At 41.6% G+C, this 14,163-nt stretch overlaps 1 protein-coding gene across 1 annotated transcript; it reads left to right on the top strand.

Annotated features, from left to right (window-relative positions):
• Positions 1–586: 586 nt before the first annotated feature.
• LOC139452322 (hephaestin-like protein) lies at positions 587–13,496 on the top strand. Its single transcript, XM_071233756.1, has 12 exons — positions 587–729; positions 4,074–4,318; positions 5,094–5,309; positions 6,236–6,569; positions 7,223–7,329; positions 7,759–7,924; positions 8,698–8,957; positions 9,634–9,842; positions 9,945–10,092; positions 10,544–10,756; positions 11,545–11,770; positions 12,545–13,496. The coding sequence occupies exons 1-12, from the start codon at positions 587–589 to the stop codon at positions 13,494–13,496; spliced, it is 3,219 nt and encodes a 1,072-aa protein (XP_071089857.1).
• Positions 13,497–14,163: the final 667 nt, after the last annotated feature.

The raw sequence follows: 14,163 nt of genomic DNA, 5'->3' as shown, positions 1-14,163 counted from the left end.
GCGTTCATACGCCGACGTTAACGCAGCATTGATACAAGACACCATGGTCATATGCTTAGCGTGAAAGAAAAGTCTTAAGATCTTTTGAACTTTTTTTCAGCAAAATAAGTCGCAACTCTGTAATTAAGCAGGAGGGTTGATCACGTCTTTGGATCTTTCCCTAACGTTCGCTAAGTCACTTCAGGCTTATGTCAACACAGAAAAACATGGGGAAGCCATCTTAGTCTCGGCATCACGTTCATTGGTGACCACATGGCATGCCAGTATTTACATAACGCGGCCTACTATGATATAAGTCAGTGGTCTCGTATCTACTGCTTTCACTCTCGTACGTAATCACCCCCGACATCTCAGGCCAGTCTTCCACATACTCAGCCACTGAAATCATGTCTACCCAGGCCCTCTAGTCTTCAAGCCCTTTGATGTCAACAGCCTTACCGTGTGCTAGACGTGTCGTCATAATTTTATCTTTTTTTTATATTTGTTCTTAAATATATTTATTCATTATTTTCATTTTTTCCAACTTTTACGCCTGTCTCCTGTCTGGTTGTCTCAGCTTAGCGTCGCCATTGACTGACTAGAACGCATGATGGTTATTATAACGCTGGTGATTGTTCTGGCCCTGTGTGGGGTGAGTGTGGGTAGGGACAGGGAGTATTTCCTGGCAGCGGTGGAGGTGGATTGGGACTACGCACCTACAGGAACTAGTGTCGTCAAGGATGAAGCAGAGTAAGTTTTTGTTTGTCTGTTTGTTTGTCGTTTAACGCCACACTCAGCAATATTCCAGTTATCACGGCGGCCTGTAAATAATCGAGTCTGGACCAGACAATCCAGTCATAGACACCATGAGCATCGATCCACGCAGTTGGGATACGATGACATGCATCCACCAAGTCAGCAATCCCGACAAGCATGGTCGCCTTTTACGGCAATCATGGGTTGGTGAAGACCTATGCTTCCCCGGATCTTTACGGGTCAGCAGGGTAAGTGAAAGCAATAATGAGCAATATCTTTATACAGTGAAACCTCGTTAACTCGAACTACGCTTATCTCGAACTACATCTTCGACATATGTCCCGACAACTTCGAGTTTTCTTTGTTTCATTGTTTATTCGTATTCTGTTTTAGGTGTTCTGTTTATTCTAACGACCTTGATTGCGGGAACGTTTTACCTTTCTCCCGTACACCCATCAGGTCGGCAGTATCCATATACCTATCACGAGATGTTATAATCATTGCAAGGATGTCAATAGAATTGAAATTGAGACACACATTTTCTCAAAGGTTATGCTGATTAACAAAAATGAACTGCCTCAGGGAATTATAACAAAGTAATGATTTTTAATCAAATGCACGAATATAGCAACTTCTAATCATTGCCTGTACTAGTCATAGAGTCTTCTCTGGTTTTATTGTGCAAATTCAAGCTGATGACATTCAGCATATATGCCTGAAATTAAAAGGTCACCCATTTTATAATAAATAGTGCTGAGTCGAGTAGGTTTACAGAGTGGGACGAGGATGAATATAGTATTATTGTTTTGTCACGAACCGTTGAGATCAGGCTTACAACAAAGTCTCAAAAAGAGGCTGTTACAAATATCCTCTGATTTAAAAAGCTCACGTTGTCGTTCGCACAGACTTGGGGGCGGCACATTGAAGTACAGAAATATAAGAACAAGTTTAACATATCACCACTATGTAAATCTAGAGCAACGTCGATTGATCCAATTGAAACATTTTAATGTCTTTCCAATACAGCAGTTCCGTCCCCGACAAAAAAATCTTTCATCAAATCCCAGAAGAGGAAATGACTTAACTACATAAAACGTTCATCGTTTTATAAAGCTAAACTCCATGTGATTTCAAGATTATACACGACCTCGTTATAACTGAAAAAACGTTAAATCATGCCAGCCGGGGGGAAACCGCAAAAGAAATTGCAAAGGTTGTACAAGGAGTTACTTGATCCAGACCAATCTCTGTACTTGTTCTGTTAAATGTCGCACACGACTGTTTCTGTCGTCACCATCACGTTGGGCTGTGTCCTGTCAACTTCAAACATTGTTGTTGTTTTTTAACGTATATATAAGTTAACGCTTAAAATCGAGATAGAAATTTACGCAGTGCACAATAACGTTATGTCTACTTTCTAATACCATCACATCCAATGATACACCTATATATACATGTTGCTTTACATCGGGTAATAAGATGATATATTCACTGGGGTCATCACTGATTTTCAGTGATCCTTTCAATTATTTTTTACTGCTCCTTTGTCTTTAGTACCAAATGGAATCTCTTTCATGGGATAATCTAAGTTCTTCTCAGGCGAGGGCATTTTATATTATACTGTGTATTATTCAAATCCAGCATGAAGTTACTGAACTCTTCAGTCCAAGCAGATTTCTTGTTTTCAACAAATCTTTCGATTAATTTCAAATTGCTAAAATTCATGTTATGTTTGCTTGAAGATATTTAACTTCATAGTCCGTTTCTTTGTATTTATGTTAGGATTATATTTCAAGACTTAGCGGTTCTCTTTGGACGTTAAACTGAATAACATTTTGGTGCATTACCCAGAAAAAGCCGGAGAAGAGATGATAAACAATATTTCAAATTGTTCTCGACAGATATGATATTGAAATATGGTTTGTTTGTTTATTTGTTGTTTAACGCCGCACACAACAATATTCCAGCTATATGACGGCGGTCTGTAAATGCTCGAGTCAGGACCAGACAGTGATTGACATCATGAGCATCGATCCACGCAATTGGAATACGAAGACATGCATCAACCAAGTCAGTGAGCCTGACTACCCGATCCCGTTAGTCGCCTCTTACGACAAGCATAGTCGCCTTTTACGGCAAGCATGGGTTGCTGAAGAACTATTCTATCCCGGATCTTCACGGGTCGATCAGATATGGAATGACACGTGTATCAATGAATATTTTGTTAAAATAATACGATTATTTATGCTCCTGTCTTATGCTTCATTTACCAAAAATATCCGTAAATGAAGAAGTCGAAATGGTCTGGCCTAAAAATGATATCACCTTTGAAAGAGAATGCTCATGGTGTACAGTAAACTACGTTTATAACGAACACGTTTATAACGAACTGAGCGATATAACGAACTTAATTCGTTTTTTAATTCCGACCATTTGTTGTATAAATACTGCATATATGCTTATAACGAACTACGGTTATTACGAGCTAAAATTAGTGGTCCCTTCGAGTTCGTTATAACCGTAGTTTACCGTATGTTTAAACTTGCACATGTTGATTTACAGGCAATAGTTAGGTCATCCATACTTGACGTCACAAAGGAGAATTTCTTTAAAGGAACAAATGAACATGTGCCGTCACTTTGTATGCCACAGTGGAACAAATATATTTCGACTTTGTAACTGACAACATCACCTCCAGGAGTCAGAGCAGGAGAGATGAAGTGGTGTGGCGGTGGAACTGAATGAACTGATATTTAAAGAATGTAATGAGGAATTTAGCATTAGTATTCAATAAAATGTATTGTGATCTGAGGGGAGGTATGCAAGCGCTATCTTGTTACTGCTCATAAACAGAGGCGACATTTTAAAATCAGTTTTCTAAAAATCTCACCAGGAACAGGTATTACTGAGATCAAGGATAAGTAGAACACATCATGCATCTGTTATTTTTATTCATAAAATAATGCATATACTAGTCCAGACTGATGCCGATTTATAATGCTAGCTCACTGAGATACCATGCCGCAGCTTAACATGAATACCCCACTCAGACACAGTATACTGACTCTGAGTCGTCCAGTCCTTAGCCCTTTAATTCCGAGCTCCAGACAGGGCAACACCAAGTACCATCATTTAACGTGTTTTGGTATAACGCGGCCGGGGATCACACCCTGGACCTTCCGCTCTCGGGGCGAACACTCTACCACTAGACCACGGAGATGGTCGATTTTCATTAGATGAGAGCTCATTAGAAAAGAATTGTTAACGGAATTAACACTCATTACAAGCCATGTGAAGTAATACGCTGACACTGTGGTACACTAGTGGTTTTATTCTAGATCGGCCAAAGCATTCATCGAGAAGGGTCCTGACCGTATCGGCAGCAAGTATCGCAAGGCTGTATACAGTCAGTACACAGACAAGACGTTCACAAAGGAGGTATCCAAACCACTATGGCTGGGTTTCATCGGGCCGACCTTGAAAGGAGAAGTTGGGGACAAGTTGATCGTCCACTTCAAGAACCTAGCGACAAAGCCCTATTCAGTTCATCCACATGGCGTCAAATATTCCAAGTCGAATGAAGGTAAAGCTTGACATACATTCTCGAAAGCGAAATGCGATGTGTTGTGTCAGGTGAAGGCTTTATGAGCGCTTCTTGCTGTTTCGCACTCGGAATAATTGTATGCTTCGTGACACAAGAGTTAAGGGTTTACACATTTTGGAGGTTCTTGTCCTTGAACTGTTTGTGATCTTTGTTTATGATCCTGATTATCTAAAAGAACACGACCATATCCTCAATAAAGTGACTTTATACATTATCATTTAATCCATGCAAAGTCGGAATTCCGAAGCAAGTTAAGCCCCTACTACCTTATATCCCTCTAAGGATCCTGATGCCTTTCCGATAGGGACACAAGCTATAACCATTGTGGTTGTTGAAAATGGCTAGCACTGGGACGGGTGCCCTCAGATATAATACATAGAACACTTGGTAAAGTTTAACATTGACGTATCTATCTCTGAAAGTTTTTGGGGGAATGTGTAGCCTTGCTGTTAACTATTCGTCGTTCTCCTGGATTCGAGTTCCCACAAGAGAATACAATGTGACCCCGTTCAATTGTGATAAGGCTGAAATAATGCTAAGTTAATAGCCACGGGAGTAACCTGCTCAAATGATCCTGAAAGAGTATTTGAAGTAAAACCAATTGAAAATTGAGAACAAATTACATTTAAGTTTAACATACATGTTTTTACCTCACAGAACCCCTATTTGTCCACATGTCGCAAAATAATAAATTATAATACAATACACCTTTTGAGATTATATGTGACAACGCCAATCCATGGGTGTCTTCTAGGAGCTCTCTACAGTGACGGAACCAAGGATGGAGACAAGATGGATGACACAGTCATCCCTGGTGGAGAGCACACGTACACATGGGAGATAACTGAGGAGTTTGGACCCACACCTGGCGACAAGGCGTGTATCCCCTGGGCCTATCACTCCCACAGTAAGGACGCGTCTAAAGACACAAACAGCGGACTTTTAGGAACGCTGCTCACATGCAAAAAGGGTAAGTGCGTCAGGTGAGCTGTAACCAACTTGAAGTGAGTGAGTGAGTATGGTTTTACGCCACTTTTAGCAATATTCCAGCAATATCACGGCGGGGGACACCAGAAATGGGCTTCACACATTGTACCCATGTCGGGAATCGAACCCGGGTCGAACACTTTAACCACTAGGCTACCCGACCGCCCCTTATCTCAGATGAAAGAGCAGAACCCCACGACAGGATGTAGTTCGATGCTTATATTGTTGATGGAATCTTACTTATCAACACATTAACTACACTTGTCATTTCATTACAAATAGTTGAACTAGCATTTGTGGCTCATGAAGTCAGAAGGTAGAACGTGGGTATAGATTATGTAACTTAAGCAAACGTCAAGTTACTATAACTTGAACTTCACTTTCTGTGAGTTTGTCCATGTTAAAATGTGTAACAGTTCCTGTTATCTCACTGTACACATCGTGGTGGTGTTTAACATGATAATTATATATGTCGGTAACTAATTATTCTCATTCGTTGTGCTCTGTATATCATTTGATAATGACAATCGATGCTGACACTGACTAAACAACAACAATCGCGGCATCGGTTTTCTTGATAGACAATTTTGAAAAATGGCGCTTGATCCCATTGTTGAATGAATTTGTACATGTCCATGCTCTACAAAGAACCAATTTCGCAAGGATAAGTTAACGAACACATAGTGTCCCGCCGTGATGTTGCTGGATCTTGCTAATACGGTGCAGAACCCATCTAACTCACTCACTCACTCACTCACTCTACGTCGAAGATTAATTTATTTTAGAAGCGATTTGAACGTTCCTGCATATACCAAACATTTATGTGAAGACGATAGTAACTGAATCTCGCAATAACACATAGCCTTGAATTGGTATGAATGTGCTCAGTATTTGGGGTTTAATCAACAGGTGCCCTGGACGAGGATGGTAATCGAAAGGATGTGGACACGGAATTTGTCGCTGTGTTGAAGATCTTTGACGAGAACCAGAGCTGGTATCTGGACTATAACATGAACTCCTGCGAGGACCCCGCGTGTTGTGTGGATCTCGTTAAGGGCAAGGATGATGAGTTTGCGGAGAGTAACCGAATGCATGCACTGAATGGCTACGTGTTTGGTAATGGTCCCAAGTTCGAAGCTTGTTCCGGAGACAAGGTTGTTTGGTACGTCATCGGTATGGGCAGTGAGGATGACGTGCACAGCTTCATGGTGGACGGGGAAAGTATGACGTACGAAGACCACAGGTGAGAGTACGCCATTGACCCTACTTGTGGATCTGTTTCTTAATGTATATGTATCTAAATGTCTGCTCGGATTGACAAAGTCAAAACAAGGTAATTTGGACCAGAAGTTTCACTTAAGCTTCAGGTATATCGATGATATGAGATCGTTCACTAACCATCAATTTAGTGTTTACATTTCACTTTTGAGATACAATCGAGCATGCTCTTTCTACCAAGATTTCAAACTCTTGCTCAGAAGTTGTTTGATCAAGGTTACAGTATTCAAGGCCTCACGAAAGCTTTCAAAAGATTTTATGGCAGACATATGGAGGACATTTCCGAGTGTGACACATAAGTGTAAAAAAATCCCAATTTTGACATTTTCCACATATTCCCGTGTGTGTGTTTTTTCATTTGAACACTTGATTTGCCTTCGCGTGTGTTTATGACGGATGCCACCGATGGGACAGGAAACGTTCCCCATTTCGAGAACACCTGGTACCATCTCTATTTTATAGCGATTCATAAACACATGCTCATGATATAATCGGAATCGTACAATCGACTTTCTTATGAATAAGAAAAGGGCTTTGTCGCTTTTATAAAACATAATAAACGAATATATTTGCATGACAACATCCCGCTTAACGTGAAACTGTATTTTTTAATTTCAGGGTACTGTCAGTGGATGTGTTCCCGTCCAAATTTGTGTCAGCAGAAATGGTGGCAAGTCATCAAGGCTGGAAACTTGTGTACTGCAAGGCAAACGACCACTTTGACGGTGAGACAGAAAGTCTGTTCAAATGCTTCAAAGCTATTAAGTGTTTTGTGAGTGAGCGAGTGCGTTAAGTTTAACGCCGCTTGTACACGGAGTAAAATGTTATTGTCGAGCAGTTACATTATTACAGTGTCAGTCATCACTGTGGAACATACGGGATGTCCTATCAATGTCTTTGTTCCATTCCATCAGTACGCAATGGACGGTATACTTTGCTGCTTGTTAATTTTGTTTTGGTCTGGGTTGTTTTGCTTTTTGTTTGCTTTTATCTTTGTATTTTAGAGGTGTTCAAAGGACTGATTGAATGCTTGGTAAAATCATGAATATATTTATATGCTTTTAAAGTGACTCATTTCGATAATGAAGTAAGAAGGGTAACATATTCACTAAGGAAACTAGATGGCAAACTAATGAAAACTGTTCCCTGTCTAGAGGGAATGCAAGGGTTCTTCAGCGCGAAGAAGTGTGCGGACAAGCCAGAGCCTCTGATTGAGGAAGGTAATGTCCGCAAAGTGTTTCTGATGATCCACGAAGATCTATGGGACTACCTGCCGTCAGGGGTGGACAAACTCACGGAGAAAGCGCTATTGGATGACAGGTACCCTAGATATAATTCGGAATGGGATGAGAACGAGCTCTGACGTCTCGGTGATTCAGAAGTTCCATCATATTACCATTGCGTCATTCGACAAATTCGTAAAACCTGTGGGCATTTATCCACTAATGTATTGGATCCGTGAAGGTCCGGGATAGAATAGGTCTTCAGCAACCCACGTTTGGGTTGAAGACTTCTATGTTTGTCGTAAGAGGCGACTAACAGGATCGGTTGTCAGGCTTGCTGACTTGGTCGATGCACGTCATCGTATCCCAATTCTGTGGATCGATGCTCATGATGTCAATCAATGGATTGACTGGTCCAGACTCGATTATTTACAGACCGCCGTCATATAGCTGGGACATTGCTGAGTGCGGCGTTAAACAACAAACAAACAAACATAACAAAACAAACACTAATGTATTGTAAGTAGCGAGTGTTGAAGGGCTACTTTACACAATGGCTCAAGGTATATATATTATGGACGTCTAGGGTCAGAAAGTGAACCGTTTGGAATACATAATTTTGCATGTTTCGAAGGATTGTTTCTCGCCTGTTGGGTTCATATTGCATTACAGTAAACTACGCTTATAAAGAACACGCTTATAACGAACTGACGGATATAACGAACCACTTTTTTAGCCAAGGTAATTTGCTGTATATATGTTGTATATATGCTTATAACGAACTACGATTATTACGAACTAAAATTAGTGGTCCCTTTGAGTTCGTTATAACCGTAGTTTACTGTATTTCTTTATTTGCATTATTTGCAGCCCAGAATCTCAATACTTCATCGGCAAGTCCACCGCTATCGGCAGCCAATACATGAAGGCGCGGTTTGTTCAGTATGAGGACAAGGAGTTTCAGAAGGTGAAACGTAAAGGCGTGGACGACTTCCATCTGGGGATCCTGGGCCCCATCATCAGGGTGGAGGTTGGGGAGACTCTCGAGGTCACACTGTGGAACAACGCCACACGACCTTTCTCATTCTACGCTCAGGGCCTCATACAGTACGGACAGGCAGAGAAGGATGGTGCGTATTGACATCCATCCTCCCGAGGCAAGAGAGTTAACTGACTTTAAAAGTCTCAGTTTCCACCCTTGCCGAACTAGGCTGGAATTCCTGGGCTCGATCGTAGCGCCACCATTGGCTATTACCAGTTATGTCCTTTCTATGCCTCTCCTATTGACCAATCAGATTCAACCTCTCGTATCACTTGCATTTGCTTCAAACAAAACGGTGGCGCCCAGTCAAGACGATCTGATCGATAATCAAGATCTATATTGTGATAAAACGAGTCTTACATCGCGAAGTGCATCAAATCACGTGGGCGCCTTGATTACAAACATGAAAAGATTAAGAAAATATCTGTTGACAATGAGTTCGCGGTGCACATGCTTTGCAAATCCTGCAGTCGACCGAAATCTGCATGACACTTTACGAACCGGATTTCGAATTCGGTGCGCGATTTTGATTGGACTATGCATAGACTCGTTAGTCCAGCCAAAATGTAATTCCATAATACCAGCCTAGTTCGGCAAGGGTGGAAACTGGACTTTTATAGTCAGTTAACTCACTTGCCTCGGGAAGATGACTGACATCCGTTCCACACCATCACAGTCAGTTACACCATCTACACAGTAAGTAACCGTAAGGGTTGACAAAACATTTGTTGTGTATTCTATAACTGTCTATGTCTACTGTCTAGATTCTGTGCAGTCCATCACGACTGGGGGACAGGACTACCGTATGTACCGGTTCTACGTACCTGAGACGGCTGCCCCGACAGACAAAGACACTGCGTGTGTCACCTTCATGTACCAGTCGGCCGTGGATCCGGTCAAGGACATCAACTCAGGCCTCCTCGGCCCGCTGCTGGTCTGTAAGCGGGGTTCTCTGGATGATGAGGGCAAGCAGGTTGGTTTATACATTTATCACGGTGAATTACGATTCCCGAATCGCAAATCTTTTATTCCTGATTTAGCATGTGTGAAACTACCTTCTATAATTATATTTCAGAAAGGAGTGGACAAGGATCGGGCGTTGTTCTTCGGCGTGTTTGACGAGAACAAATCCTGGTACCTGGACAAGAACATCGAAAAGTTCACCATAGCCTCCAAGATCGACAAGAAAGATCCAAAGTTCATGGAATCCAACAGAATGCGAGGTAAGCAAGCAGCATTCAGCAACAATGCCAATGGGAATATATGGTAAGCTAAAATAAAAAAGTCAGTATCTCGAACCAAAATGTTTGAAGAAATCGTAAAATAAGTGAGATTTCGGGATGTAATAATTTAAATCATATTTGTGATAATTGAATCAATGTTTATTAATTATTTTCCCAATCATATTGAACTGTCATTCAGTGTGGGAGGTAACACTTATACTGCAGCGACTATGCTTCTAGTAAGAGGCGACTAACGGGTCGGGTGGTCAGACTCCTTACTTGGTTGATGCATTTCATTGTATTCCAAATGCGTGGATCGATGCTCATGATGTCAATCACAGGATTGTCTGATCCAGACTCGATTATTTACAGACCGTCGTCATATAGCTGGAATATTGTTGAGTGCGGCGTAAAACAACAAACAAACAAACAACTTATCTAAATACTCCAGGTGTGAACGGTCGGGCGTTCGGTAACCTGGGCGGCATGGAGTTGTGTCGGGCGGAGCAGATCTCTTGGCATCTGTTCTGTGTGGGGGACCAGACCGACGTCCACTCCATTTACTTCCACGGCATGGACTTCGACGTGGACGGCAGTGTGAAGGACACAGTGGAGTTGGTGCCGGGCAAATCGCTGTCGTTTGTCACACTCATGTCGCACATAGGTGAGTCAGACACCACAGTCAGACGTGATGTCACACGTGTCAGAAAATATCATGGCGTCTACTTTTGTCTCACTTGCATGTCATTCCTTATGATTTTGACGTGTCATACCAAATACATAAAGCTGAATTAAGCCGTCTCAACTTTTTCGTCAAGTCATAAAAAGATTTGAATGTTTCTCATGTAACATTTCATGTAGCAAATAAATGTCCGTTGACGAACACAAATAGAAACATATTGGTTTTACGTCGCTGTTATTACATGAAAGACCCGTGAAGATCCGGGTTAGAACTGGTCTTAAGAGGCGACTAACGGGATCGGGTGGTCAGGCTCGCTGACTTGGTTGATGCATGTCATCGATCCCAATTGCGTGGATCGATTCTCATGATATTTATCACTGGATTGTCTGGTCCAGACTCGATTATTTACAGACCGCCGTCATATAGCTGGAATATTGTTGAGTGCGGCGTTAAACAACAAACCAAACAAAAACAATTATTTACAGACCAGCGTCATACGCTGGGATAGTGTTGAGTTCAACGTTAAACAACTAACATTCAAACAAACATGAAAGCTTTTGAGTCCAGACCAGGAAAAGCAGTGATTGTTAAAATGAGAAAACATAAATGACGACGGACCAAGATGACAAATAGTCAATAAACGATGAGGTCAAATATTGCAACAACCAATCTTCATATTCTTGCTGAGGGCACATCTTTCCAATAACTCCACAAGGGGATGTTGACAATTAATCTTATATATCAAGAAATAAAATACGTTCGATGCACAGGTAACTGGGGCATTTTCGACCGCAACACGGATCACTTCAAGGCAGGGCTTAGCATGATGTACGAGGTGAAGGACTGTGACTACCTCCACCCCGCCCTCCTGTCCTACACACACCTCCCCAACCCTCCGAAACGCCAGTACTACATCGCTGCCATGGAAACAGAGTGGGAATATGCGCCTTCCAAGAAGTCGGTTGTCGATGATAGCGAACTGACAGATCCGAAGAGGTGAGGAAAATATTTGACGAATTCAAATATTTATTTAGGAAAAAAACTAAACACTAAACGAAATGCAAGTTTATTTAAACCATGGTCAGGACATAACATATTTTCGATTTTAGAATGAATGTAGTTCTTGTTTCTTATTGTGTGACTAAGCAAAGCTCATTGGCTGAATCTATAGAATTTAATGTGAAATGCTCCTTTTTCTCCTTTTTAATTCTTTTTTTATTTATTTTTTTATTTGCAAATAGAAAAAAATGTGAAAAGCTTATTTCGGACTTTTGGATTCTTATTTGTCTGCAATGCTGCTAACACGGGGATATTATTTAAAGCCCATCCCTTCACTCAATCGCTCTTCAAGACATCCACACACACACAGTCATCTACTGAATAACTCACTGATCCACTCACTAATCCAACCATCCAGTAACTGATCCACCCACCAAATACCCACCTCACTGATCCACTCACTGATCCAACCATCCAGTAACTGATCCACCCACCAAATACCCACTCATACACTTACTCTACAATGTTCACTCTGGCCCTGATTATCTATTGTTTGATGATAATGTGGAACCTATGACAATCCATAATACTTCTTGTAGTCCTGTGTGGATGGGTAGCCTAATGGTGAACGCGTTCGCTCGTCACGTCAAAACCCGCGTTCGATTCCCACATAGGTACAAATTGTTGCTGGAAATTGCTTTAAGCGGCGTAAAAATGTAATCTCACATGTAGTCATGGCAACATTTACTGACTGTTCTGTTTGTTTTCCAGCAAGTCCTACGCATTCGCACTGAACGATAACAAACACGTGGGCACCAAGTACCGTAAAGCTGTGTTTAAGGAGTTCCGGGACTCCGCCTTCAGTGTTCCCAAACACAAAGACGCCGGGGACGAATACCTTGGATTCCTTGGCCCCGTCGTCAGGGCAGAAGTAGGCGATGTCGTGGAGATAGTGTTTAAGAACATGGCGTCACGGACGTATTCCCTACATGCTCATCTGGTAAACACAGACAAAGCAAACGAAGGAAGTCTGTACTCCGACCGGACGGACACGAAAACTGACGACGGGGTGCCCCCTGGCGGATTCCATGTGTATCGATGGGAGATAACCAAGGGCCCTGGCTCAAAAGACCCGGCTTGCATATCATCGATGTATTACTCCGCGCACAACCAGGTGAAAGACGCTTACTCCGGGCTGATCGGTCCGCTGATCATCTGTAGAAAAGGAGTTTTTGGCAAGAAGAGGGTTAGGAAAGATGTTGATAAAGAATTCATTTTACTCTTTTCAATCATGGACGAAAATCAAAGCTGGTATCTCGAATGGAATCAGAAGAAGTTTGCAACAGACCAGAAGAACCACGAAGATGCAGAATTTGTAGAAAGCAATAAGATGCATATGATAAATGGGTTTGTATATCAGTCACTTCCGGGTTTGACGATGAACAAAGGGGACACGGTGGCCTGGCACATCCTCGGCTTCGGAGGGACACAGGACATCCACACCGTGCACTTCCACGGTCAGACCCTGCTCCAACGTTCAGGGGGGGTGCACAGTACTGACGTCATCACCGTGTTCCCCGAGGTGGGGGTATCAGCGATAATGAAGGCTACCAACCCCGGCAAGTGGTTCCTGCACTGTCACGTCAACGACCACATAAACGCCGGCATGGACACGACGTATACCATCTTGGATGTGGAGAAAACAAAAGAAGGGTCGAAATAAATGTTTCAAGGTCGTTTCATTCGAAACGGTCCAGTGTCATTTGACACATAGAAGGGGAAGTATATTTAAATATAATACCTAGTTTGTTATACCCTTGCTCTTTTCGCAAAAGAAACACCCTAACTTGACCTGCTCATTGATGCAAGGCCACTTCAGAAACGAGAATCCTGATAGTATTATTTATGCTAAAGTTCATTTTCCGCTTTTAGTATTGTTCACGCAAATGATTATTAAAATGTATATTTATTGCTTGAAATTATATACGAGATGTGCAGAGACATAAGCTCCAGAATGAAGTGCCAAAATGTAGAAAGGTCAGAGTCTTTCTTATAAATGTGTGACTGTCATGATAGTTATCAGCTTATTTGATAAACACTAAAATGGGTAGTTATTACAAGTCATGTAACATGACTATACCATTAATACAATATTTCAGAAAGGATATCAGAATGCATGAAAAGTCAGTAAGCACAAAGACCATATTGTTTATGTTTTGTATTATTTCGTTAAAAAATGTAAAGTACCGCTGAGATATTTTCCCTTGTGAATTAACTGTATACTTCTACATTAAACTACGTTTATAACGAACACGCTTATAACGAACTGAGTGATATAACGAACTTATTTTTTAGTCCCGGCCATTTGTTGTATATATGCTGGATATATA

Source organism: Haliotis cracherodii, unplaced genomic scaffold, assembly GCF_022045235.1.
Source record: "Haliotis cracherodii isolate W230 unplaced genomic scaffold, xgHalCrac1.p SCAF_9, whole genome shotgun sequence".
NCBI lineage: Eukaryota > Metazoa > Mollusca > Gastropoda > Lepetellida > Haliotidae > Haliotis > Haliotis cracherodii.
This window is presented reverse-complemented; position numbering and strand designations above follow the sequence as displayed.

Coding starts and splice junctions, on each gene's coding strand:
- LOC139452322 (XM_071233756.1), top strand. CDS start 587: ATGATGGTTATTATAACGCTGGTGATTGTTCTGGCCCTGTGTGGGGTG. Junction 10,093..10,543: donor GGAATCCAACAGAATGCGAG/GTAAGCAAGCAG, acceptor TAAATACTCCAG/GTGTGAACGGTCGGGCGTTC. Junction 10,757..11,544: donor CACACTCATGTCGCACATAG/GTGAGTCAGACA, acceptor TTCGATGCACAG/GTAACTGGGGCATTTTCGAC.